Here is a 23,431-nt window from a genome sequence, read left to right as displayed (position 1 = left end):
ACTCTTTTCCTTGGTAATTTTTTTTTTTTTTTGAGACAGAGTCTCACTTTGTTGCCCAGGCTAGAGTGAGTGCCGTGGTGTCAGCCTAGCTCACAGCAACCTCAAACTCCTGGGCTTGAGTGATCCTTCTGCCTCAGCCTCCCGAGTAGCTGGGACTACAGGCATGTGCCACCATGCCCGGCTAATTTTTTATATATATATCAGTTGGCCAATTAATTTCTTTCTATTTATAGTAGAGACGGGGTCTCGCTCTTGCTCAGGCTGGTTTTTTTTTTTTTTTTACTTTTTTTTTTTTTTTTTTTTGAGACAGAGTCTCGCTTTGTTGCCCGGGCTAGAGTGAGTGCCGTGGCGTCAGCCTAGCTCACAGCAACCTCAAACTCCTGGGCTCGAGTGATCCTTCTGCCTCAGCCTCCCGGGTAGCTGGGACTACAGGCATGCGCCACCATGCCCGGCTAATTTTTTATATATATATTAGTTGGCCAATTAATTTCTTTCTATTTATAGTAGAGACGGGGTCTCGCTCAGGCTGGTTTTGAACTCCTGACCTTGAGCAATCCGCCCGCCTCGGCCTCCCAAGAGCTAGGATTACAGGCGTGAGCCACAGCGCCCGGCCTTCCTTGGTAATTTAAAATGGTAATTTCCTGCAATTCTCATTATTAAAAAAGCTACTGTATTAAACTGTTTCAGTCAGAACGCTTTGGGTTGCATGTAATAGAAAAGCAGTTCATGCTCACTTAAGTGAAAGGGGAATGGTTTTGGCTTTCGTGAATGGGAAATTCAAAGGCCAGGACTGAAGAGTTGTCAAGACCCTATCATTTCTCTCTCACTTCTGCTTCTGTCTGTTGTCTTCATTTCCTTCTCCATTAGGGAGGCACAGGTGAGGTAGCCACAGACGGCTTCTGCCCACCTTCATGGAAAGAAAGAGCTCCAGACCACCTCTCACTCAGCATCTGAATATAAAATCCCAGGAAAAGATTCTCATTGGCCTGCCTTGGACCAGGTGTTCACTCCAGTAATCAGGCAATGGAATACTGTGATTGGGAGCCGCATCAGAACCACATGGAGTGGGGAAGGGAGATTCTCTAAAGGGATTGATGCAGGGCAGAGGCTTACAGTAAAGGAAATATGCCAAATCTGTGTCAAGAAGGAGCTGGGAGTTTAGTTGGGTAGATCACCAAGATACCATGAAAAGTTAGATTATAATATATTGTAGGTTAACATGTGGTTCAAAGAAAGCTACAAGAATTCAGAGGAACCTGGGGAATTAGAACAAGTTTTTGGAGGAGAAATTGTATCAGAGTTAAACATCGAGGAAAGAGTTGAAGATATGAACACTTTTGGTTTTGTTGTTATATTCCACACCAGTTGATTTCCTTCTTCGTAAGGTCACTTTTTTTTTTTTTTTTTTGAGACAGAGTCTCACTGTGTTGCCCAGGCTAGAGTGAGTGCCGTGGCGTCAGCCTAGCTCACAGCAACCTCAAACTCCTGGGCTCGAGTGATCCTTCTGCCTCAGCCTCCCGGGTAGCTGGGACTACAGGCATGCGCCACCATGCCCGGCTAATTTTTTTTTATATATATATCAGTTGGCCAATTAATTTCTTTCTATTTATAGTAGAGACGGGGTCTCGCTCTTGCTCAGGCTGGTTTTGAACTCCTGACCTTGAGCAATCCGCCCGCCTCGGCCTCCCAAGAGCTAGGATTACAGGCGTGAGCCACAGCGCCCGGCCTTTTTTTTTTTTTTTTTTTTTTTTTGAGACAGAATCTCACTTTGTTGCTCAGGCTAGAGTGAGTGCCATGACATCAGCCTAGCTCACAGCAACCTCAAACTCCTGGGATCAAGCGATCCTACTGCCTCAGCCTCCCAAGTAGTTGGGACTACAGGCATGCGTCCCATGCCTGGCTAACTTTTTCTATATGTATTAGCTGGCCAATTAATTTCTGTCTATTTATAGTAGAGACGGGGTCTCACTCTTGCTCAGGCTGGTTTTGATCTCCTGAGCTCAAACAATCCGCCCACCTTGGCCTCCCAGAGTGCTAGGGTTACAGGCGTGGGCTACCACGCCCGGCCTGTAGGGTCACTTTATCCTTTTTCTGTTTTAATAGCTGAACTCTGAATCTAGATTTTTTTTATCCCCTGGGTAGTTGCAGTAGATGTCCTGCCTCTGATCTCCTCCCCCTGTCCTATTCATTCTGTACACTAATGTCACAGAAGTCTTTCTGAAACATTCATGTCACTGCCTTGCTCAAAAAACCTTTAACAACCCTCATTACCGCCAAAATACTATACAAATTCCTTAACCTTTAAGGACCACTGCATTCTGGTCCTAGAACTGGTTTTCCAGCTTTTTCTTCCATAATCCTTTGCCTGGACTCTATTTGACAGACATTGTGCATAAACATCTGAGAGGAACACAGAGAATTGTTCTATGAGCAGTTTTGTCTCATTTGCTGACTTGTTTTTCTCCTACTCTTATTTGAGGGAATTCCTTTAGGTTCATTCTTCACTTTTAATCCTTTTCTATTCTCTCTTATTTGTATTTATGCACATAAGTTCCAAATAATTTCCAAAAGACAGTGAAATGGACTGGCCCAGAGTGACCCCTGGGATTTTTTTCTACAGAAAGCGATGAGTGTATTCTTATTTGGAAAATGTGCTTTCTAGTAAATGAATGTTGGGTTGCATTTAAACATCTTGACCTGTTACATTCTTTTGCATACTTTTTTCTCCTGGTATCATGTGCCACTTTAATTGAAGACAATGAAAGTAAGCTGGAGGTGAGAGGATGGAGGGACAGTAACAGGTTATCAAGCAACCCAAAATCATGGTTAATAAAACTTAATTGTACCAAAATGAATTTAATGTTAATTGATCTCATTAAAACTGCTTTTGAAAAGTAGAAAAAATACATTTACCATTCTATAGACATGATCGAAAAATGTAATAACAGTTTTTGAAAAAACTTGTTACTTTCAACAAGTTTTCTTATTTTTTTTATTTTTTTTTGTTTTTTTTTTAACTTTCCTCTTCTACTGGAAAGTTTTCTTATTTATAAAGCAGGGTTGATATCTCCATGGACTTGCTCAGGGGATTAAGTGAGATATGTATGCTTGTTACAAACTAAAATCTCAAATGTTACACATAGATACATTTATACTTACATATGCTTGGACATCACATTTCATAAATTGGGGAACCGGTGTTCAAAAGTTGCTTAACTGGTGGCCAGGTATGGTGGCTCACGCCTGTAATCCTAGCACTCTGAGAGGCTGAGGCGGGAGGATTGCTCAAGGTCAGGAGTTCAAAACCAGCTTGAGCAAGAGTGAGACCCCCGTCTCTACTAAAAATAGAAAGAAATTAATTGGCCAGCTAAAAATATATAGCAAAAAGTTAGCTGTGCATGCTGGCACATGCCTGTAGTCTCAGCTACTCAGGAGGCTGAGGCAGAAGGATTGCTTGAGCCCAGGAGTTTGAGGTTGCTATGAGCTAGGCTGGCACCATGGCACTCACTCTAGCGCGGGCAACAGAGTGAGACTGTCTCAAAAAAAAAAAAAAAAAGTTGCTTAACTGTTAAAAAAAAACAGTCTGTTGTCCCTTTCCTAGGTGAGGCACTTTTTTTTTTCTCCCAGTATTGAAACTCCTCTTTCTTCCTTTCTATTTCTTTCCTTTCTGTCTTCACACTGAGTCTGTGCTTCACTGTGGAACTCCTCTGAGGAAGTGCTTCCGGCAGAGGGAAAGGGGTCTACTCTGGCAACTTCTGTCTGGTTGTTTAGAGGCATTTCTGTATTTCAGCTGGCACAGTGTGAACTCTCTTGCCCCTCACCTCATGCTGATTATCTTATATGTAGATATTTTTTCTCATTTATACACTTGTCAGATCATTCACAGATGCACTGTTATTTTTTAATCATGTTATCTATAAACCAGTTAATCCCTCTGGGTAACTGAGAGATGATTATAATTTAAGTTTTTTCATTTCTGGTTTGGAATCTAATGGGAAATCTTTGAATTTAGATTTTTCTATAGACTTAAAAATGGGAGCTAACTCATGGCTTCTTGGTATTATTTTAACTTGACAATTATTAAAGAAGTGTGTTATCTGTTTTTTGAGGTATATGTTCAAATAGGAAAAACTAGAGAACCCTTAGTTTGTAGAAATGTTGTATGGATTTGTAATGATATTATTTCTTCATTTACAGGTAGGCGAAAACCAAGAGTACATCGACCTCGTTCTCCAATCTTGGAAGAAAAAGACATCCCACCCCTTGAATTTCCCAAGTCCTCTGAGGATTTAATGGTGCCTAATGAGCATATAATGAATGTCATTGCCATTTATGAGGTACTGCGGAACTTTGGCACTGTTTTAAGATTGTCCCCTTTTCGCTTTGAGGACTTCTGTGCAGCTCTGGTGAGCCAAGAGCAGTGCACGCTCATGGCAGAGATGCACGTTGTGCTTTTGAAAGCAGTTCTGCGTGAAGAAGACACTTCTAATACTACCTTTGGACCTGCTGATTTGAAAGATAGTGTAAATTCTACGCTGTACTTCATAGATGGGATGACGTGGCCAGAGGTGCTGCGGGTGTACTGTGAGAGTGACAAGGAGTACCATCATGTTCTTCCTTACCAAGAAGCAGAGGACTATCCATATGGACCAGTAGAGAACAAGATCAAAGTTCTGCAGTTTTTAGTGGATCAGTTTCTTACAACAAATATTGCTCGTGAGGAATTGATGTCTGAAGGGGTGATACAGTATGACGACCATTGTAGGGTTTGTCACAAACTTGGGGATTTGCTTTGTTGTGAAACGTGTTCAGCAGTATATCATTTGGAATGTGTGAAGCCACCTCTTGAGGAGGTGCCAGAGGACGAATGGCAGTGTGAAGTCTGTGTAGCACACAAGGTGCCTGGTGTGACTGACTGTGTTGCTGAAATCCAAAAAAATAAACCATATATCCGACATGAACCTATTGGGTATGACAGAAGTCGGAGGAAATACTGGTTCTTAAACCGAAGACTCATAATGTAAGTAAATCCAGTCTTAATTTTTGTATGAATTTAAAATTAAACCAGTTACCTTCATGACTGTACAGCGGATACATGCTGCTGATGTGGTGTAAACCTTTGTAATTTAATAATGAGTGGTACACTTAATTTCTAACTTGAGGGAATATGTCCACTAAAACACTTTTTAAAATTATAAAGAAGAGTGTATGAAAGAAGCAGAATACACACCTTTGTTTTCAGTGCCTAAGATAGGAAATATCATAGACCATTACTAGGTGAAATGCTACTGTGGGCCCATCCTCGGTTATGGTCCCCTGTATCCTGTCTCAGCTAATCCACCCCTAACTTTGCTGTTAGGATATTTTTGCTTCTGTTTTTTTTTTTTTTGAGACAGAGTCTCACTCTGTTGTCTGGGCTAGAATGCTGTGGCGTCAGCCTAGCTCACAGCAACCTCAAGTTCCTGGGCTCAAGTGATCCTACTGCCTCAGCTTCCTGAATAGCTGGGACTACAGGCACGTGCCACCATGCCCGGCTAATTTTTTCTCTATATATTTTTAGTTGGACAATTCATTTCTTTCTAATTTTAGTAGAGATGGGATCTGGCTCTTGCTCAGGCTGGTTTCGAACTCCTGATCTTGAGCGCTTCTCTCGCCTTGGCCTCCCAGAGTGCTAGGATTACGTGTGTGAACCACCACTCCCGGCCTGCTTCTGTTTTTTAGTTTTGTCATATCTGTATATAAAATGGAGCCATAAGAACACACCTAGTTGTCAAAGGAAAGGTCAGTTCTGCCATTATTGGGTGTAGTCCCCCAGGAAGAAGATAATTCCAGCAGATTTAGGGCCACAGTCTGGCCTCAGGGTTCCTAAAGGTTTTGAGAATCTCTCTCAGGCATGTCAGTGGGCAAGGTCATGAGGCAGTCTGGAAAACAGTGTTTCTCTTCGTCAGGGCATCGGACAGGGTTGTAATTTGGACTGAGTATTGGACATCTTGTAGAAATATGTTCAGAGGGAGTGGGCTACTTTGTATTTTCAGTTTCTGAAGTCCTCAGAGCCTTCTTCCAGTTCTCAGAATTGGGTCAAATCAGAAAATCTGGTAAGATAAAATGAAATGTCAGAGCAGGGCATGAAGGGGAAAGCAGAAACTTTTAATGTTCTGTGAAGAAATTTTATTTCATTCTGTTTCTTGATTCTTTGTATGTGACTGGTTTGGACTTACCTGGAAGCTTATAGACTCTGCTGTCTACCACATTCTGCAATTTTACAGTGATACGCCCTTGTGTGGGTCTGTTTTTATCTGTTGGGTTTTGGTGGGCACTTTCAATCTGGTAGTTGTGCTTTTTGGTAATGAAACTTCTCTTGACAACTTCCTCTCCTTTTCCCTGCTGTATTTATCTTGAGCTATTATTTTATTGAACGTTGGACTTCCTATTTTGGTCTTCTGATTTTCTTATCTTTTCTCTCAAGTTTTCCTCTTTTTTCCTCTTTGGGGGTGTGTGTGTGTGTGGCTCAGTTTTTTAAGGAGGTTTCCTTATCTTGCTTGTCCAGCCCTACTATCAGTTTTTCTTTTCTGCTACCATATTTTTATTTTCTAAGAGCTCTTTTGTTTTTACAATCTTCCGGTTTTTAAAAAGAAATCTTGTTTTTGTTTCATGGACATAGTATTTTCTTTTACTTTTCTGAGGATACTAATAATAGTCTTTTTTCCTTCCCTCTGTGCATAGTCTGTTTTTTCTAAGTTGCTTCTTCCAGTTATTTGTTTTGGTGTCTCTCTTCCATTCTCAGGTGTCTACTAGTCTTTAATTTTCTGCTCCTAATTAACATTATGGAACTAAGTTGGTAATTGAAAGCTCTGAGCAAATTAGTAGACCTTATCAATTTTGAATTTCACTGTTGGGTGACTTTCATAGTCTTTTATTGGAGAATCCCTGATGTCCCTGTATGTAGCTCTTGCCTCTAGTGCTGGTTTAGATGGCCCAGAGAGGCCTTTTTCAGCATCCTACTTGGAGCATGAAGGTCCAGCTGGTGGTATTCTGGTGGCTGAATGGTGGAAGCAGGCTGCAGTTAGCGTACATACAGCATTTACTGTGTGTTGTCACTTACAGCCTCAGTTTTCTGCACAGTACTTTGTTCACAACTGAGCCTGATGCCTCCCAGTCCAGAGAATCTCAGTTTTATTTCCTAAACTTTTAGTGAGTTGAAGGGGAGAGATGGTCTAGGGATCTGTTCTGTAAATCGCTTTCAGCCAGTTTTCTGTTTTTACATACTCCCCTCCTCATTTTCAGTGCCTTTTGAGGACTGCAAATGCAAATTGAGTTTGTTCTCAATCTCAAACCTTCGGGTTTGGGATTGAGCTTTCCTGGCTCTGCTGAGGCAGTAATCATTTTTTCATCTGCTTTCCTGGTCTCAAAATTATTTTGTTGTCTATCCTATTTTCCCTATCCTTGTGAGTTTCTGTCTTTAAAAATATTCTTTAGTGTATTTTTTTTTTTGAGACAGAGTCTCGCTTTGTTGCCCAGGTTAGAGTGAGTGCCATGGCATCAGCCTCGCTCACAGCAACCTCAAACTCCTGGGCTCAAGCAATCCTCCTGCCTCAGCCTCCCGAGTAGCTGGGACTACAGGCATGTACCACCATGCCCGGCTAATTTTTTCTATATATATTAGTTGGCTAATTAATTTCTTTCTATTTATAGTAAAGACGGGGTCTCGCTCTTGCTCAGGCTGGTTTCGAACTCCTGACCTCGAGCAATCCGCCCACCTTGGCTTCCCAGAGTGCTAGGATTACAGGCGTGAGCCACCGCTCCCGGCCTCTTTAGTGTATTTTTAAGAGGATTTCAGTAGGGAGCAAAATTAGATGTCACCTTAATCCAAAAACGGCTGTGAGAAACAGTATATAAAGTTTTAAATGAATATTTTGTGTCTTTTATTTGGATTAATTATTTTTTTAAAATATGTATAATTTTTTTTCTTACTCACTTATTCTCCCAAATATCTGGTCATGGTGTTCATTGTGCCATTTTCTTGACATTTTGCTATTGAGGTGGTAGCATGGAAACCTTTGTCAGCAAGGTCATTATAAATGGTGAGGTAATTGTAATCACATTTTGGGTTGAGATTAATGCTGTATTGTCATTGTAAGTGAAAATTCAGTCACACTGCCTAGGGAGCCTGGCGCTTGTACTTTCTATAGACATTCAGCAGTTAACAGACCATGTCACTCAGTCTCAGATACCATCCTGAAAGGAGCTCATAGTCATCAGGATTGCTGGGAACAAATGAGGAAGTAAGTGAAATTGAGTCCATGCTCCAGTTCTCCCATTCCTGCCTTTCCTCACCCTTTTTGGATCTTCCTTCTCACTGCCTCTTTCTCTGTGCTGTCCTTTTTGGCCAGATAGAGACCAAAGGAGCTTTGTCCAGGTGTAGAAAAGCCTTGACATCTTTAAGGTTTATTACACAGTAATCAGTGGTCTCGGCCTTAATTTTAGAGTCTTGTAAGTAGAACTATAGAACTATTAGATGATGGTTTAGTAATAATAGACAAAAACAACATTTATGGAGCTCTTAATGTGTGCCTCACAGTGTCCTAAGCATTTTATGTATCTTTTTTCATAATCTCCCCAACAATCTAGTAATGAAGGCACTATTTTTGTCTGCATTTTATAGATGAAGAGACTAAAGCTCAGAGAGGTTAACTTGACCTTGGACTTGTCCAAGACACTATGGCAGTTAGGATGTGGAACCTGGAATTTTTTTCAGAACCTGTTTTATTTTTATTTTTATTTATTTATTTGAGACAGAGTCTTACTCTGTAGCCTGAACTAGAGTGCCATGGGGTCAGCCTAGCTCACAGCAACCTCAAACTCCTGAGCTCAAGTGATCCTCCTGCCTTAGCCTCCTGAGTAGCTGGAGGCATGTGCTACCATGCCCGGCTAATTTTTTCTATATATTTTTAGTTGTCCAGCTAGTTTCTTTCTAATTTTAGTAGAGACGGGGTCTTGCTCTTGCTCAGGCTGATCTCGAACTCCTGAACTCAAACGATCTGCCTGCCTTGGCGTCCCAGAGTGCTAGGGTTAAGGCGTGAGCCACTGTGCCTGGCCTCAGAACCTGTTTTATAAGAATATTTCCTTCCTTCCTCCCTTCCTTCCTTCCTCCCTTCCTCCCTTCCTCCCTTCCTCCCTTCCTCCCTTCCTCCCTTTCCCTTTTTCCCTTTCCCTTTTTCCCTTTCCCTTTCCCACAGAGTCTCACTCTGTTGTCCTGGCTAGAGTGCTGAGGTGTCAGCATAGCTCACAGCAACCTCAAACTCCTGGGCTCAAGTGATCCTCTTGCCTCAGCCTCCCGAATAGCTGGTACTACAGGCATGCGCCCACCATGCCTGGCTAATTTTTTCTATATATTTTTAGTTGGCCAATTAATTTGTTTCTATTTTTAATAGAGACGGGGGTCTCTCTCTTGCTCAGGCTGGTTTTGAACTCCTGACCTTGAGTGATCTGCCTGCCTTGGACTCCCAGAGTGCTAGGATTACAGGCGTGAGCCACCGTGCCCAGCCTATTTTCCATACCTAATTTTATACTGCAGTGTAGCTTTCAAACCATCATGTTGAGAACTCTGTAACTTGCATTATTTTAGCTGTTAAAAACCAATGCTTATAATTTGGGGAGAAAGATACTGTAATGGCTTTTGTTATATCTGCACTGGATATTTCTGAGATCTTTTAAAATTTGAAATAAGGGCATTTTTAGAAAATAAAAACTAAATTAAGTGGCATTTCAGAAAAGTTCTACTTCCTGATGTATTAGTATGTAAAACAACACTCCAAGGGAGCAAAGTATATATATATTACTTTGTAGTTAACTAAATGCAAACCTTTGAAATCACATGACTCAAAGGACTTTTTAAGTATCTGTGGGTGAAATTTTTTGGAGACAGGGTCTCACTGTGTCCCCTGGGCTAGAGTGCAGTGATGTCATCATAGCTCGCTGTAGCCTCTAACTCTCGGGCTCAAGCTATCCTCCCACCTCAGCCTACCTAGTAGCTGGGACTCCAGGTTAGCACCACCACACCCAGACCCAGGCTGGTCTTAGACTCTTGGCCTCAAGTGATCTTCCTGCCATGGCCTTTCAAGTTGCTAGGATTATAGGCGTGAGCCAACATGACTGACCATGAATTTTTGATACATTATTGATGAAATAAAATATTCTACTTTTCTAATTTGAACAGTAAAATTCTTTAAGTTATGTTTGGCAATAAAACTATTTATTTAAATGTATTTGCTTTAAAAGCTGTAGTTGTAGTCCCTCAAATTGTCTTATTGATGCATAATAAAGTACAGAGAATTTAATGATGATTTCAGGCAAATAGGATATATTTTTTTCATTCTGTGATATTTTGAGTATTTTCTGTATAAAATCAAATGGGAAACTTTAAACAGTGATAATTAAGTGTTCTGTGTCAATTCTAGTAAATTTGAAAGATTTTACATCTTATATGAAAATGAGATTTAAAACAATTTCAGTTTGTGTCCCCTTGTGGTAGATTATGTGTGAATTCCTGGTGAAAGTTTTAAAGCCATGTAAAATCTTCAGGCAGTTTACAGTGTGTGAAGGTTGAGTATATGCTTTCCCTGGAAGAAGAAACTTAAAATGATGAGTCTCAGTGGCCCTCTTGCCGGAAGGTAGGGGGAAGGCCTGCCCGAAACAAGGTCTGTGTCAGTGTCAGTTTTTTAATTATAATGTTAGCAGTTTGTAGGAATGAACTCTTTCTGTTATTGCTTTTGTTTAATAAGTGCTTGAAAATATATTATTTGTGTAGGTTAGTGAAGCATGTAATAAAAGAAAGGTTCTTACACATGAATTTATAGTCTACCCAACAAGCCAAGATAGATATTCAGTAAACAATTTAGAGGTCAGTTTTAATGCAGTATGTAAGTGGGTCAGTCTTTCTTAAATATTGCTTTCATCCTGTCAGTCCTTTGCTGTGAAGTTGGGGCTTTTAGTAAAATAGAAATTGCCAGATTACATTAGCACCTTTTTCATCACTCTCCATTCTGAATAAAATTACCTCGAACGTGGCATTTTTCAAATTTATTTATTTTTTTTTTTTTTTGAGACAGATTCTCGCTTTGTTGCCCAGGCTAGAGTGAGTGCCGTGGCGTCAGCTTAGCTCACAGCAACCTCAAACTCTTGGGCTCAAGCGATCCTGCTGCCTCAGCCTCCCAAGTAGTTGGGACTACAGGCATGTGCCACCATGCCCGGCTAATTTTTTCTATATATATTAGTTGGCCAATTAATTTCTTCCTATTTATAGTAGAGACGGGGTCTCGCTCTTGCTCAGGTTAGTTTCGAACTCCTGGACTCAAATCGTTCGCCTCGGCCTCCCAGAGAGCTAGGATTACAGGCGCAAGTCACCGCACCTGGCCTTATTTTTTTCTTAAAGTGAGACCAGACCTCATTCTGTCATCCAGGCTAGAGTGTGGATGGTTTACTGTAGCCTTGAACTCCTGGGCTCGAGTAATCTTCCTGCTTTAGCCTCCTGAGTAGTTGGGACTACAGTCACGCACCACCACACCTGGCTGATTTAAAAAAAATTATTTGTAGGCCAGGCATGGTGGCAGGCATGGTGGCGCATGCCTGTAGTCCTAGCTACTCGGGAGGCTGAGGCAGTAGGATTGCTTGAGCCCAGGAGTTTGAGGTTGCTGTGAGCTAGGCTGATGCCATAGCACTTCTAGCCAGGGCAACAGAGTGGAACTCTGTCTCAAAAAAAAAAAAAATTTTTTTTTTTTTTTATAGAGACAGGGTTTCACTTTGTTGCCCAGGGTGGTCTTGACATCCTGGCTTGAAGTGGTCCCCCCCATCTCAGCCTCCTCAAATGCCGGATTAATGTACCTGGCCAGACACAGCATTTTAAAACTCTGTATTTTTTCATTGTCCAGATTAATGAAATTATATTTTTTAACCTATACAGCTTTCTATCCCTACCCCCCCCCCCCCATGGTAGCTATAAGCCACCTATTAATTTACTGGCTTTAGTTGCCTTCTGACCTATGTCTCAATTCCTTCTGTCCATATCCAGTTCTGTGTATATCCAGCAGCCTCCCGGATATATCCACATAGCTGGTGCCTCAAATATAACGTGTCTAAAACTGAACTCATTATTTCCCCTCATTACTCTTCATCCAGTCTTCTCATCTTAGTAGATGGGATCACTATCCCATCAGCTGCTCAAACTAGAAACCAGGGAATAAACTTTTGCCCTTTATGGTTGGTTATACCTTTTAAATATCTCTTAAAAATTGAATCAATTTCTCTCTATTCTTACTTTCCGTACCATAATGCAAACCAATATCATCTCGATTAGCCTAGTTGAGTAGCCTTCAAACTTGTCTATATGGAATCTTCCTACCCCAACCTCCAATTCTGTTCTCTATTCCATAGCCACATTTTTAAAACAGCAGTTTTAATCAAGTTTCTTTTCTCCGCAAGTTGAAAAACCTTTTAAATACATCTATTTGCTCTTAACAGAAAGTTCAAACTCTTTAGCTTAGGTCCCTGACTTTGTATTTTTAATTCTTTTGCTTCCCACCCCCCGAAACTAAATAAGCAAAGTAAAACAACTAAAAATCTCTTGGCTAACTCATTCTTTAAGTCTCAGCCTATTTATTCCATTTCCTAGGGCTTTCTTTCCCTGAATCCTTCTCCCTTGTGCATCCTGAAATGCTTTCACTTTTTAATATACCCATCCACTTATAATTATTTGTTTTAAGGTAGACATCACATTCTTCATAAGGTCAGGACAATAATGGCAACTGTGCTGCTGGCATTATTCTAAACACTTCACATATTTCAATTCCTAATAGCATCTTGCTATAAGTACTGTCACCCATTTTTCAGATGGAGAAGTTGAGACATAGAGAGAGTAAGTAATTTATCTAAGGTCACACAGCTAGTGTCAACTAGTTGTGGCAAAATCAGAATTCAAACCCAGACATTCTGGCTCCAGAATGTATGCTCCAAACCACTACTTGGGGCTGTTGATCTCGCTGCTGTCTTTGCTGAATTGCTAGTTGTATTAGTTTCCCAGGGTTGTCGTAACAAAGCACCACAAAACTGGGTGGCTTAAAACAGCAGCAATTTATTAAAAAAAAATTTTTTTGAGACAGAGTCTCACTCTGTTACCCAGGCTAGAGTGCCGTGGCATCAGCCTAGCTCACAATGACCTCAAACTCCCAGGCTCAAGCAATCCTACTGCCTCAGCCTCCCGAGTAGCTGGCATGCGCCACCATGCCTGACTAATTTTTCTATATATTTTTAGTTGGCCAATTAATTTCCTTCTATTTTTAGTAGAGACGGGGTCTCACTCTTGCTCAGGCTGGTTTCGAACTCCTGACCTTAAGCGATCCATCCACCTCGGCCTCCCAGAGTGCTAGGATTACAGGCATGAGCCACTGCGCCCAACCCTGAAATTTATTTTCTAACAGTTCTGGAGGCTAGAAGTCCAAACTCAAGATATCACCAGGGCCATGCTCCCTCTGCAGGCTCTGGGAAAGAATCCTTTCTTGCCTTTTCCAGCTTCTAGTGCTCCAAGTCTTTCTTCGGTTATTGGCAGCATAATTCAAATGTGCCCACATATGTCTTTGAGGCAGTCTAGCCTTTTTCTGTGAAGTGCCTGAGGATTCTCCCAGCCTCCTCCCATTATTTAGTTCCAAAGCTACTTCCCCATTTTTAGGTATGTGTTACAGTAGCACCCCACTTCCTGGTACCAAAAGTTAGGAGTTTCCTAGTACTACCATAACAAAATACCACAAACCGAGTGTCTTAAAATAATAGAAACTTACTGTCTTACAATCCTGAAGGCCAGAAATCTGAAATCACTAATCAGCAGGCTTGATTTTTTTCTAAAGGCTCCCAGAAAGAATCTGTTCCATGCTTTTCTCCTAGCTTTTGGCAGTCCTTGATCTGTCTGTCTTCCTTTCTTTCCTTTCCCCTTTTCTCTATCCCCTAATCTCTTTTCCCTTTCCCCTTTTTCCTTTTCCTTTTCTGAAGGGGCTATGCTAATCTCATCTGTATCGTTTCAATTCTAGTATATGTGCTACTGAAGCAAGCATGTTGTTTCCTGGCTTGTTAGACGCATTGCACCAGTCTCTGCCTCCATTTTCACACTACCTTCTTTCCTATGTGTCACTTTGTGTCCTCTCCTCTTACACGGATACCATTCATTGGGGCCAGGTGTGGCATCTCATGCCTGTAATCCCAGCACTTTGGGAGGCCAAGGTGGGAGGATTGCTTGAGGCCAGGAGTTCAAGACCAGCCTGGGCAACATAATGAGACCCTTGTCTCCACAAAAAGAATACGGAAAATTAGCTGGTTGTGGTGGCACATGCCTGTTAGTCCCAGATGCTTGGGAGGCAGAGGCAGGAGATCTCTTGAGCCTAGGAGTTTGAGGCTGCTGTGAGTTATGATCCTGCTGTTGCACTCCAGCTAGGGTGACAACGTGAAACCCTGTCTCAAAAAAAAAAAAAAAGGATAGCAGTCATTGGATTTGAGGGGCTCACCTCATGTCCAGGATGATTGCATCTCAAGATCTTTAACTAAGACCCTGTTTCCAAATAAGGTCATATTCTGAGGTTTCAGGTGGACATGAATTTTGGAGAACACCATTCAGTCCATTACACTAGTATTCTTTGCTCTTAATTTCTGTGGACTTGTTTAGAAATGAAACTTGAAACACTGTTAGTCATTAACTTTCTATTTGTCTAGCCTGGGTAAAAACCAAAGAAGCTGTAAAATGTAGACATATATATGTTGGCTCTTAATTATATTTTTGGCAAACCTTTTTTTTCTGAACCTGTCCTCTCCCTGCCACCCTGTGAGCACCTTGAGAACCTGTGCTAATTAGTATCATTAGGAAAGCCAGGCCTGTTTGGGTAAGCCTAAGGCAGCATACACGGTAGGCCTTGTAGGAACAGAGCTTCTGTGGAAACCAAATTGTAACTCCCAAACCAAATATACATGCAAGTCAATGTATATTGATACAGCAAAGCAAACTGTTGTTGTCACTTTTACAATAAGGCAAATAATTTTGATTATATAAGTCATGTAAATAAGCCCAAGTGCATAAGTATTTAAAAAACAACTTTGAAAGCATATTGTTCACTGTTTGCTACTTTATGCTTATAATGAATTTATCCTTCTACAGCTTTAAGAAGAAAAATTTGTTTGAAAGCATATTGTTCACTGTTTGCTACTTTATGCTTATAATGAATTTATCTTTCTACAGCTTTAAGAAGAAAAATTTTAAGTTAATGTGAATATTGTGTAGGTTGAGTAGCCCTCATCTGAAATGCTAGGCACCAGAGGGTTTCAGATTTCAACTTTTTTAGTATTTTGAAATATTTGTGCTTTACGCAACAGTTGAGCATCCCTAATCCAAAAATCTGAAATACTCTAATGAGCATTTCCTTTAAGCATCATGTTGGTGCTCAAAAATTTCAGATTTTGGAGCACTTTGGATTTCAGATTAGTGATATTCAACCTGTATCCTTTTTATCTATGATTTTATATATTCCTTTTTTTTCAGAATTTTTGGATTTCTGCTAAATTTTTTTTATTTACTACTTTAGTAATAATATTTAATATTTATCATGAATGATGTACCCAGGCACTATGATAGATGGTTTTATCATAATACACTTAAGTTTTCCGGTGGCCCTGAGGCAGGTACTACTATATCCCCATTTTACAAGTGAGGTAAATATGATGTCCCAGAGACTCAGAGAGTGTTTCTTGTCTATGCCTACATATCTTATAAGCAACAGAGCCCGTTTAGAGCCAGATCTTTCCTAAAGCCCAGTTCTTTCAGTTTTATCAGTTTGCCATTGATTAAACTGGAAACTCAGGCTGGGCATGGTGGCTCATGCCTGTAACCCTAGCACTCTGGGAGGCCAAGGTAGGAGGATTGCTTGAGCCCAGGAGGAAGTTACTATGAGCTAGGCTGATGCCATGGCACTCTAGCCAGGGCAACAGAGTGGGACTCTGTCTCAAAACAAAACCAAAAAAAGGAAACCCAGGAAAATCACACTTATGGACGTGGTGTACCTTACGCATACTCCTGAATTCCTTTTGAGTGGGAGGAGAAATACCATTACTTGTGCCTAAATCTTGTCCTAGACATTAATTTACCATGTTTTCTAAAGTTAGTGACCGTATCTGTTGTAGTCTTCAACTCCATTAAAAGTGAATGGAATTTTAGGAGAGTTTTAGGCAGGAAAGGAAGCACCTCTTTTTTACTCCAGTTTGAGCTTTAATTGTCCATGAGATAAAAAGGAGGGATAAGAAATTATTGCTCACGCCAGGCGCGGTGGCTCACCCCTGTAATCCTAGCACTCTGGGAGGCCGAGGCAGGAGGATCGATTGAGCTCAGGGCTGTGAGCTAGACTGACACCACAGCACTCTAGCCCAGGCAACAGAACGAGATTCTGTCTCAAGAAAAGAAAGAAAGAAAGAAATTATTGCTCAGTTGAGGTGATCCCTTCAAGACCAGAACTTAGCAAAGGATTTGCACCATTTTGATGGAAATATTTCTAAACTATATTATAATGTGATGAACCTACTCTCTACCTGCCATGTACTGAATATAATTTAAATATTTCTGGTGGGCTCAGGGATTAAAATTCTACTCATTATTACACTGATGATCTTAAAGTTGATTGAGATGTAACTGATACTGTCCTCCACCAAGCACTGTTAACATGGCTCTGAATTTTGAGGTCATTTTTCTGTGTGTCCTGTTTTATAGATGTCCTTTTTTGGTGCTATACTAATACTTCTCTTTCTGCTACTACTCCCAAGTTACTAATATTTTATCCTAAGCTTCTGTGAGCTAGGAAATCAAAATAATTAGAGGTGGCTCAAATAAAATAGGAATAAATCAAGACTGCACATGCAGGGAGGGAATTGCTTGTGAGCACATATGTTGAGCTTTAGTGCGTAAACTTTGTGTTACTTATTTTAGTTTTTCACTGGGTAGATGAAATTGTCAAATAAGTGGCATTATGTTTAGCATATAAAGTCTTTTTTACCTTTTTTAAACAGAGAAGAAGATACAGAAAATGAAAATGAAAAGAAAATTTGGTACTACAGCACAAAGGTCCAGCTTGCAGAATTGATTGATTGTCTAGACAAAGATTATTGGGAAGCAGAACTTTGCAAAACTCTAGAAGAAATGCGTGAAGAAATCCACCGGCACATGGACATAACTGAAGACCTGACCAATAAGGCTCGAGGCAGTAACAAATCCTTTCTGGCGGCAGCTAATGGTGAGAGGGACATTTTCTGATTTTATTTTTGTTAAATTTGAGCTAACCTCTTGGCATGAAATCACTACAAAATTTGAAAATATATTAACATTTCCAAGTATAGTCATACATTGCTTAATGACAGTGATACACTCTGAAAAATGCGTCGTTAAGTGATTTCATCATTGTATGAACATCATAGAGTGTGTAATTACACAAACCTAGATGGTATAGCCTAGCTACACGCCTAGGATATGTGGTACAAACTAGTCTACGAACCTGTATAGTGTGTTACTCTACTGAATCTTACAGGCAGTTGTAACACAATGACAAGTATTTGTGTATCTAAACATAAAAAGTACAGTAAAAATATTACATTGAATGCTTAAAACAGAGCTAACAAAAAAGGAAAGAAAAAAATGACTGTATTTTGTATTATCATATCATAGGACCACCATTGTGGATGTGGTCTGTTGTTGACTAGAAATGTTGGCTGGGCGGTGGCTCACGCCTGTAATCCTAGCTCTCTGGGAAGCCGAGGTGGGAGGATTGCTCAAGATCAGGAGTTTGAGACCAGCCTGAGCAAGAGTGAGACCCTGGCTCTACTAAAAAATAGAAAGAAATTAGCTGGACAACTAAAAAATTAGCCGGGCGTGCCTGTAGTCCCAGCTTCTCGGGAGGCTGAGGCAGGAGGATTGCTTGAGCCCAGGAGTTTGAGGTTGCTGTGAGCTAGGCTGACACCATGGCATTCTAGCCCTGGGAACAGAGCACAACTCTGTCTTCAAAAAAAAAATGTTGTTTTATAGTGTGTGACTGTATGTATATTTTGCTTTAATTTTCTTTCTTTATTTTTTTGAGACAGAGTCTCACTCTGTTGCCTGGGCTCTAGTCCATGCTCTATTCAGATATCTTTAGTGTTTACCTAATGTCCTTTTTCTATCTTAGGGTCCCATCCAGAATCTATGATATTTAGTCATTGTGTCTTCCTCTAGGCTGTCAGTTTCTCAGACTTCTGTTGTTTTTGACGACCTTGACAGTTTTGAGGAGTACTAATGAGGTATTTTATAGAATGCCCTTGTTATGGGTTTTTCTCGTGTTCTTCTCATGGTTAGTCTGGGTTTATGGATTTTTGGGAGGAAGACCACAGAGGGGAGGTGCAATTCTCATCATCATATTAAGGGTATGTGCTATCACCATGACTTATCACTGATGATGTTGATGTTGATCACCTGGTTGAGGTAGTGTTTTCAGGTTTCTCCACTGTAAAGTTATCCCCCCCCCCCCTCAAAACTGTGCTTTTTATAAGCAAGTCACTATACACAGCCCACACTTAAGGAGTGGGGAGTTATGCTGTACCTCCTTGAAGGGGCAGTATCCTCATAAATTATTTTGGAATTTTTCTGCACAGGAGATTTGTCTATTCTCCATTTATTTTTTTCAGTCATTTCTTTCTTTTTTTTAAATTTATTTTTATTTTAGCGTATTATGGGGGTACAAGTGTTAAGGTTACATATATTGCCTATGCCTCCCCACCCCCTTCAGTCATTTATTTCTATCAGTCTATACTGATAGATATTTATTTTATAGTTTATACTTATTTTGTTGCTCAACTCTTTGCTTTTTATTTTATTTATTTATTTATTTTTAAATATTTTTTTTTCGAGACAGAGTCTCACTCTGTTGCCTGGGCTAGAGTGCCATGGCATCAGCCTAGCTCCCAGCAACCTCAGACTCCTGGGTTCAAGCAATCTTCCTGCCTCAGCCTCCCACGTAGCTGGGACTACAGTCATGCGCCACCATGCCCAGCTAATCTTTTCTATATATTTTTAGTTGTCCGGCTAATTTCAGTGTAATTCAGCATGTAACGTAGTTTTAAAAGTTTGTTAAATCTATTGCAGTAATCAAGAACAACTGAGAGAGCTTTGAGATTAAGGCCACAATATGTTCTTAGAAAGTTAGGTGGCCAAACTTGTGTGCCATTAGATTGTCTTGCAACCTGAGTTACCCTCTAATACTACATGGAGTCCATTTAAATGAGGTGAACTGCACCGTGGGTTTAATGGTGAAATCTGGACCCAAAAATGATATAAATTTTTTCTTTCTTTTTTGCCCCTTCTTTTTTGGTTGAGGTTCAGCTCCAACCTGATACTAGAGGAGAAGGATTCACAAAAATTGAGAATTGATAGAAAAGAGAAGAGAAAACTAACATTTCTGAGTTCCCACTGTGGGTCAGGTGCTCAACTAGGTGTATTATAAGTCTTTAATCCTCTCAACAACTTTGTAAGGAGTGTATTGGCAATGAATTGAACATTTAGATAGAATTCCCCATGAAAACATCAATCCACCACTGCTACCGTTATTTACTCTGGTAACCAGAATCTTGGCTATGATAGTTTAGGACCAACCAATCCAGATTAATACCCCAAATAATATTTAATTGTGTTCTTTACCTTGGGATCTTATGAGATAAAAACAACAGAAACTACTGGGGTTCTGATAATAGCCAAGAATAAAATGCAGCCTAATAACAGGAATTTGAGAATCATAGCCTGTTGTAATGACTTTGACTTGATATTAAACTCTCAGATAACATAAATCCTTTCAAATTCATAGCCCTCTGGTTTTCATATACATGTATGCCCACTTAGGGAGAGTTTAATTCTATTTTTGGTAGTTGAATTCCCCCCCCCCAATATTTTATGAAAATCTATTATACAGAAAGGTTGAAAGAATTATGTGATAACCACCCAATATTTATTGTCTGGATTTTACAATTTACTATATGTCTGTAACTTTACAGAATTTACTAGATTTGCTTTATCATATGTGTTTTATTCTCATATGTATTCATAGTTTTTTTTTTTTTTTTCTTTTAGACAGAGTCTCACTTTGTTGCCCAGGCTAGAGTGAGTGCCATGGCATCAGCCTAGCTCACAGCAATCTCAATCTCCTGGGCTCAAGCAATCCTACTGCCTCAGCCTCCCGAGTAGCTGGGATTACAGGCATGCGCCACTATGCCTGGCTAATTTTTTTTTGCATATATATTTTTAGTTGGTCAATTAATTTCTTTCTATTTTTAGTAGAGACAGGGTCTCCCTCAGGCTGGTTTCAAACTCCTGACCTCGCACAATCCGCCCGCCTCAGCCTCCTAGGGTGCTAGGATTACAGGCGTGAGCCACTGCGCCTGGACCATAATTGTGTTTTATAGTGCTTATTTGAAGGAAGTTTAGTTTTGGAATGTATTTTTCTAAGTAGAGATAATTTCTAAAACCTAGTAGGTTAATTCTTTCTGTTTGGTTTTGAAATAGTCATGCAAAGTATAGAATATATATGTTTATAGAATATGCACATTTACTGTAGATCAGATACAACCTAAATTCATTAGTTTTTCTTTTACCCTTTGATGTATTTCTCTCCTCTCAACTTTTTTGGTCTGTTTTTCTTGTGGCTATAGTTGCCATATGTTTTTAACCTAAAACCAACACATACAGATTGATAAATGTATGTATATACTTGATAGAGTGGGTAATAAGATAGAATATTTGAGATTAGAACCTTTATAGAAAATCAGAGAACTGTGGTCTTCCTTCCTGTGCTTTTCATCTAATTTAAATGGTCTAAACTTAGAAGGCTATTTTAAAATTGTTTTTGTTTTATTCTCATTAAATGGCACTAGGAAGGTAGGGAAGATGTGCAGTGGTTTGTTTAAGAAAAGCTGACAATTGAACATTGCGATGTAGCTATGTTTGAAAGTTGAAAAATAATGTGCCTCTAAGAAAAATAGGTAATTGGTAACTAGGTTTTCTTTTCCCAAAATAAAGTTATTTTAAAAACAGTGATTAAGATACTCTCATTGATAAGTTTAGTGTACTGAGCAGGAATAAATGAAGCCACGGTAAATCAGAACGCAAAGACAGTATGTATAGATAAGTAAAAGGATGCAAGGAAATAGTGTACAAAGGGATTCTGGGATGACTTGGATGATGAAGAAGACAGAAAACGTGCCAGCTGCAGTTCCTTAGTTTGAAATTGTGGTTGTGTAGCTGTCTTAAGACAGATGTTCATATAATCATTGGCTCTGAATTCTTAGAAGAATTAGGAATAGGAAAGGTAAGAGAGAGAGTACAAACTCCATCCAGTGCAGACATAATCACTTTACCATAAAGGTCAGTGTTTTGGGGTGATGACTTCACAAGGTTTTTCTAATCCTGGGCAACAGGCTAGATACCTATAATTTAAGAAATACTTACCAAAATAAAGGAAGAGAACTTTTAAACAAAGGAAATGTAAACAAGGAAATCCAAAAAACAATACCACTGCTTTGCATGGTATTAAGAATGTTTCTTCTTATTCATAAACATTGTACTCTAGTTGGTAAATTTACTTCTTACTGGGGTATAGGTTAGCAATTCTGAAACCACTTTACCATGTGTACTAGGATTGAACAAATAACTAGATATAGTGTAGATATTGAGGGTGAGGTTTCTCACTTTCAGAGAAAGAAGTTACAAATAAGCAAAGGAATAATGCTAAAATGAACTCACACAGACACACATGTACATAACACAGACACACAAATATAATACATACCCACACACAGAGGTAGATATAGAAATAATATAGGTGTGTGTATTTATGGGTTAGTCCTTTTGGCTGAGGGAGCCTAGACGCAGCAACACCCCAGTAGTAGTAAACACACCTAGCACTCAGATTGTGGCTTCTAAACATTATTCTCCCAAACAAAACAAAACCAATCCCCAAGGCTTCTTGGAGAGATGGCAAATTTGAGGCAGGCCTGAGGAGAGGACAATACAAGGTGAGCCTGGAGCATCTTGTAATACTGGAATGGAAAGAAGTGCTGAGTGAATGTATGGATGAATAGGTGTGTCAAAAGGACACATCTGAAAAAGTCCCCAAAGGCCAAAGCTGAAACAATTTGTACGGCAAAATTTAAAATGACAGTATTGGATTATAACCCAAAGAATATAATTAATATCCATGAGTTCATACAGATACACTTTGTGTTCTGTGCTCTCTGGTCCTTTCTGTACCTGTGGTCTGAACCATGCCATAATATCACTCTGTCCAAGTTGAAAGAGGGTCAGCACCCTTAGGGACTTACTGACTTTCCATGGTAGTTGTGGGGTTTCAGGGAGAAAAGTTTTTTCCACACAGGCCTCTGTTTTCTCATTTTGCAGTTGAGGAAATGGAGTCCTAGAGAAGTTAGGTAGCTTGCCCAGGGTCACACAGCTAATTCAAATCAGATCTGCACTCTAGGTTTTAATCACGGCACCGTGATGCCTAGACTGAGGTGTCAGCTTGCAGTTTCTGTCATATGGTAAAGGTCGTGACAGTAAACTATATCAATGTCAATTTCAAAAGATAGACTAATTTTACAAACCCTTTTCAAAAAAAGTAGAATCTATATTTAGCATGTGTTTTCTAGAATTGAAGGTATCCCCAGTTGGTTGAGTTCTCTAAACAATATTTTGTTAATAATCTTCATTCTTATTTAATAGTTCTAAATATTTAAAATATTTGATTTTTAAAATATTTAGCTTTAAAAATATTTAGCTTTTCTCTCTAACAATTTATATTGAAACTTGTAAGTGGCATTTGTAGTACTTCTATATTTGGTTGTATAAAGATATGAAATTTTTTGTTTTTATTATAGAAGAAATTTTGGAATCCATAAGAGTCAAAAAGGGAGACATTGATACTGTTAAAAGCCCAGAAGAAATAGAAAAAGAAAAGAATGAGAATAATGACTCTAAAGATGCCGAGAAAAGCGGAGAGGAGTTTGAAGACCAGTCCCTTGAAAAAGACAATGACGACAAAACACCAGACGATGATCCTGAGCAAGGAAAATCTGAGGGTAAAAAAATTATTTAGTTAAAAAGAAATATTTCATCAGTGTTATTTATGAAACCTTTAATTTTACTTGCAAATTAAAATGAAAATTTTTATTGCAAACTACTTAACTTTACATTTCTAAAGAGGTTCGGATACTCTCCCCCCTCGTAACATGTATAAGAATTGTAATGAGTTTTATGTATTAGTGGATTTGCTATAATGTTATATCTCTTTTTATATTTCTAGTAAGTTGCCATTTCCCTGTGAGATTTGTTGGTGAAAATTACTAT

General features: G+C 39.5%; 1 protein-coding gene and 1 non-coding gene across 13 annotated transcripts in view; one reads left to right on the top strand and one right to left on the bottom strand.

Annotated features, from left to right (window-relative positions):
- BPTF (bromodomain PHD finger transcription factor) overlaps window positions 1-23,431 on the top strand; it is a 137,636-nt gene that overhangs the window by 28,306 nt on the left and 85,899 nt on the right. For all 12 annotated transcript variants that reach the window (XM_012747366.3, XM_075994689.1, XM_012747364.3 and 9 more), the window contains exons 2-4: window positions 4,198-5,020; window positions 17,086-17,309; window positions 22,963-23,163. In XM_012747366.3, coding sequence (XP_012602820.2) covers window positions 4,198-5,020; window positions 17,086-17,309; window positions 22,963-23,163 — 1,248 coding nt within the window. The remainder of the gene's footprint in view (window positions 1-4,197; window positions 5,021-17,085; window positions 17,310-22,962; window positions 23,164-23,431) is intronic.
- On the bottom strand, window positions 13,994-14,095 carry LOC142862286 (U6 spliceosomal RNA). The gene has a single exon (XR_012913354.1). It is a non-coding gene; the product is annotated as a U6 spliceosomal RNA (small nuclear RNA).

The sequence above is a fragment of the Microcebus murinus genome, chromosome 18, assembly GCF_040939455.1.
Source record: "Microcebus murinus isolate Inina chromosome 18, M.murinus_Inina_mat1.0, whole genome shotgun sequence".
NCBI lineage: Eukaryota > Metazoa > Chordata > Mammalia > Primates > Cheirogaleidae > Microcebus > Microcebus murinus.
Note: the sequence above shows the minus strand (reverse complement) of the source record. Positions and strands in the feature narration are given on the sequence as shown.